General features: G+C 50.0%; 1 protein-coding gene across 1 annotated transcript in view; it reads right to left on the bottom strand.

Moving 5' to 3' along the window:
* Nucleotides 1-4,535, bottom strand: part of DNAH14 (dynein, axonemal, heavy chain 14) — a 152,975-nt gene that overhangs the window by 13,716 nt on the left and 134,724 nt on the right. Inside the window, exons 66-68 of the mRNA XM_014539918.1 lie at nt 4,005-4,215; nt 3,472-3,574; nt 675-902 (exon numbers count right to left, since the gene is read on the bottom strand). Of these exons, the coding sequence (XP_014395404.1) occupies nt 675-902; nt 3,472-3,574; nt 4,005-4,215 (542 nt within the window). The remainder of the gene's footprint in view (nt 1-674; nt 903-3,471; nt 3,575-4,004; nt 4,216-4,535) is intronic.

Here is a 4,535-nt window from a genome sequence, read left to right as displayed (position 1 = left end):
CCCCCCCCCCCCCCCCCCCCCGCCATGCTATTGCGCAAAGGGGAGGTAGGTTCTGTACGGAGGACAGCAGAGAGGCGGTAAGCTGAGCTGATTCCCCACCACGATGGGTCAGCGTCATCTCTCCCACGTGAAAAACAACCCTCTGGCCATGCGTGCGAGGCAGGCACTGTTCCCAGCGCTTTACCTGTATTAGCCGGTCCTCCTCTAATGCCCCCCACTACCCACCCTGGCCAAGGGCGCTCAGGGCCGCCAGGTTAATTAGCTGCCCCACAGGTTAAATGCCCGCACAGCGCACAGCAAAGGAGCGGAACTGTCATCTGATTCCAGAACCACTGGCTTCCAAGCCCTTTCTTCTAAGCCAGCGGTTCTCAACCTGTGGGTCGAGACCCCTTTGGCGGTCGAACGACCCTTTTACAGGGGTCGCCTAAGGCCACCCTGCATATCAGCTATTTACATGATGATTCATCACAGTAGCAACATGACAGTGATGAAGTAGCCACGAAAATAATTTTATGGTTGGGGGTCACCACAACATGAGGAGCTGTATTTCAAGGGCCAGAAGGTTGAGAACCGCTGTCAGCATTTGCATCCCGCCGTGAAAAGGGTGCGGGGCCTGTACAGTACCATTACCTACTTGTCGTTTATTCTGAAGACGCCGCCGCCGCCGCGCTTACCTCGAAGTCTGAGGGATTAAATTCATAGCCGATGTTCCAGCCCAGCATTCCGTATTTCCTTCTCTCGTTGATCAGAGCGTTGAAGAAGCATAAACTGAACAAGAGCTTTTTCCACCAGGGGCCGCAGGTGGGTTTTTCAAATATTTCTTCCGTCACCTCTCCACTGCCGTCGTGTCCAAGCGTCTTCAGTAAATTACTCTTCAGCCCCATGGGCATCTCCACGGCGATCTTAGGGCAGATGCGAGTGAGAACAGCACGTGAGGGCACGTGGGCACCAGGCCGGGGGGGAGAGGGGGCTGCTCTACCCCCGGGGAGAGAACTAGCCAAGCTCCTCATGTTCAAGCTTCACTGGCAAATCAAAACTCTTGTGTGTCCGGCCGGCGGGGCTCAGGGGTTGAGCTCCGACCTAGGAACCAGGAGGTCATGGTTCGATTCCCGGTTGGGGCACAGGCCCAGGTTGTGGGCTCCATCCCCAGTGGGGGGCGTGCAGGAGGCAGCCGGTCCATGATTCTCTCTCATCATTAATGTTTCTCTCTGTCTCTCTCCCTCTCCCTTCCTCTCTCTAAAAATCAATAAAAACATTTTTTCAAAAAACTAAAAAAAAAAAAAAAAGTTGTGTTATTCTTTTTCCATCAGAAAACTTCCGTGGCAGCACTGTACCAGGTTTCCTACTGTTCCGATTCACATCTTAGTTGTAACACTGTCATTAAAAGCGCTCTCGCGCGCTCCAGGCGCAGGGAACTGGAGCCAGACACTGGGAAACAGGAAAAGGAAGGGCTGCTGCCTTCTACACTGCACGGCAGGTCGGGGCTGTGTGGCCTCAGCAAGACAGCAGGGACCGGGTGTCCGCTCCCGGGAAAGTCACGGAACCAACAGAAGTGTGTAGTCGTCACCACTGATGTTAAAAAGGAAAACGAGCCGGCTGGCGTGGCTCGGTGGTTGAGCGTCGACCTATGAACCAGGAGGTCACGGTTCGATTCCCGGTCAGGGCACAGGCCCGGGTTGCGGGCTCGATCCCCAGCAGGGGGCGCACAGGAGGCATGATTCCCGGTCCATGATTCTCTCTCATCACTGATGTTTCTATCGCTCTGTCCCTCTATATAGACACCATAATTTGGTCTTTTCTTAGAAGTGGGTCACCTGATTAAACTGTATGGAACTTTAAGACTCTCTATACAGTGGGGCCTTGACTTACAAGTTTAATTCGTTCTGTGACGGACCTCATAACTCAACTTACTCGTATGTCAAATCAAAAGTGAACGAGTGAGACACGTGATGCTGGGCTGATGTTGTGGCGTTCACTGTGACGTTCGCTGCGCCAACTAGCGGTGGGGTATCTGAAGCTGGCTCGTAACCCGAATTTTAGCTCGCAACTCAAAGCAAAAAATCGGCCGAGAGACGGCTCGTATCTCGAAAAACTCCTTAGTCGGGACACTCGTAAGTCAAGGCCCCACTGTATATTGCGAGATTACCTTTTGTCCTGGATTAATGTCTTTCTGATGTTACCTTATAAGCAGTCTGTGAGAGTGGTCATTTCACGGAATACTTAATATTACTAATTAGATCAGAACAATCTTTCATCTCTGCCAGTTTGATGGGCTACCAAAGGCATCTCCTTGTTTTGGTCTGAATGTCTCTGACATTGAGGGGCTGAATTTTCATTTTTTCATGTATTTATTGACCTTTTGTGTCCTTTGCTCGTTTTTATGGGGTGTCAGTGTTCTTCCTTATTAGGAAAACTCCCATCTCTATCTGCATGGACAATGGGTATGAAAAACCCCATCAAGTTCTACGTAAGAATGAAAAACATTAAACATGTTTCCTTTGCTCCTGGGACTCCCAACGTGTGGCCAACTGGACACTTGTTGGACACAACTGACCAAGTCTTAGGACTTACTCAAACACAACGACGGAGATGAGTGGAAGTCACAGATGATCCATGCGTGGGCCTTTCCACTCAATAATGTACAACTGCTTCCTGCCAGGCCCTTTCTAGAGAATTAACAATGACCTGAGAGGGAGGGGAAGCAGAGGTAGGAGCAAGCCAGGGCAGCAAGGGGCAGGAAACGGCTGCACGTCCTCTGTTCTGGTTTAGAGCAAGGGGGAGCCAGGCATCTGAGCGAAGGAACACCCACACCAGTGGCTCCCCACCTTGTGTTGGCCACGCCCCACCTCAGCATCTCCAACATCCTGACGCCCGCCCTGTGACATCTAATTCTTATTCTTCAAAAAGCGAACTCCTGTTCACGTGGAGGAAGCCTCAAAGGCCGTGAACTTGGCCGAAATGAGCTTCCAAAGAACATGGCATCCACGAGAGAGAAAAATACAAGAACCAAAGGACAGCTGAAGTCCGGAGGAGGAAGAAATTACTACGAAATTGTTAAAAAATAATAATAATCTGAGGTGATAGGAAAAAATAGCAAATAAAGTTTCAAAACGTAATAGAGAACGGAAAGGCATCAATATGTCACAATATGTATTTATATACTGTATGTGAGGCCCCTAGAACCATAAGAAATGCCAAAAATTCACTGTTAATAACTCATTCTCGAATTGCCCCCCTTAAGCATCAAACTGCCCCCCTGTGGGGCGGGTGCCCCACGTTGGGAACCATGTGAAAGGAGGGATCTCGCCACCCTGTTAGCGTCTTCCCTGGTCCTCGGCCCGGGGCTGGGCACCGGGCAGAGGGTTAGCGTCCTGACGTGGCGCGCTCTTCACTCCCAGTCGGGAAAGCAGGAGGATCCACATCAAACACTGTCCGTCCGCCAACATCACAAGGTCCCACTTTTGTTCTTACCTTTAAACTCTTCTGAAGAAGGGGAACTGGCAAAGAGCTGTCCGATTCTGAGCTTAGCCACAGCCGGAACTTGGGGTCCACCGTCACGTTTGGGTTACTGAGTCTGCAACATAAAAAAATGTGTGTATTGATGTGAGAAACGTAACCAAACCAACGTGTCCTGAGAATCATAGTTATTTCGACGTTTTAAGGGAACTCAGGAATCGTTTTAATAATCAGAGATCTGGTTGACGACCCTCAGAACTTTCCCGCTGCACAAGAATTTGAACAAGACCCACGAAATCCCATTTAAAAAAACTAGTTTTTGGTCCCCTGAGTACAAAAGTGACATGTGCTCATGGCGGAAACCTGGGGGAAATGACAGATTAAGAACAAAACAGAATGTAACTTTTTGGCAAGTTTAAAATTATTACTTTTTAATTTACAAAACAAACTAAAGCAACAAAAGCAAAAAACCCCACAAAAAACAAAAACCAAACCCCAAAACCCAACAACAAAAACACCAAAAAAAAAAAAGCACACGGGTGACTTACGAGTCCACGATGGTGCAGAGCCGGGGCATGAAGGACGCGGCGAGGTGGCAGTTCTGCAGGAAGACCCACTGCCCGGCTTTGGCGAGGGCGTCCGCGATGAGGTCTTCCGCTTTCGCTGCCCGGCCTTGGCCCAGAGAAATCATGGTCACATGCTGGGTGGTTCCTTTCAACTCCTGGGCGAATTTCAGGAGCGTATTGATGACGTCCACCCCTGGGTGACAGTGCAGAGAGGTACGTGCAACGGTAAGCTCGTAGGACTCCCCCTGGAGTACAGCCTCGCATTTGTGAGTGGTGGTGGGAGAGGATGGCGGTGGGGTGGGAACCTAGGCTTTCTGGCTCATGGGGGGGATACTCCCGACCAAGGCAGCCGCTTCTGCCATCTACGCCAACATCACTGTTGCTTCCTCCTCTGTAGCTGAGGCCCAGTGTTACTTGGGATGGCTGTACACCCAGCTAAAATACTGTATTTTCCGCCTTTCTTTTTTTAAAAAAAATATATTTTATTGATTTTTTTACAGAGAGGAAGGGAGA

This window comes from Myotis brandtii, unplaced genomic scaffold (assembly GCF_000412655.1).
Source record: "Myotis brandtii unplaced genomic scaffold, ASM41265v1 scaffold231, whole genome shotgun sequence".
NCBI classification, from domain to species: domain Eukaryota; kingdom Metazoa; phylum Chordata; class Mammalia; order Chiroptera; family Vespertilionidae; genus Myotis; species Myotis brandtii.
The sequence above is the reverse complement of the archived record's forward strand: the minus strand, read 5'-3'. Positions and strand labels throughout refer to the sequence as shown.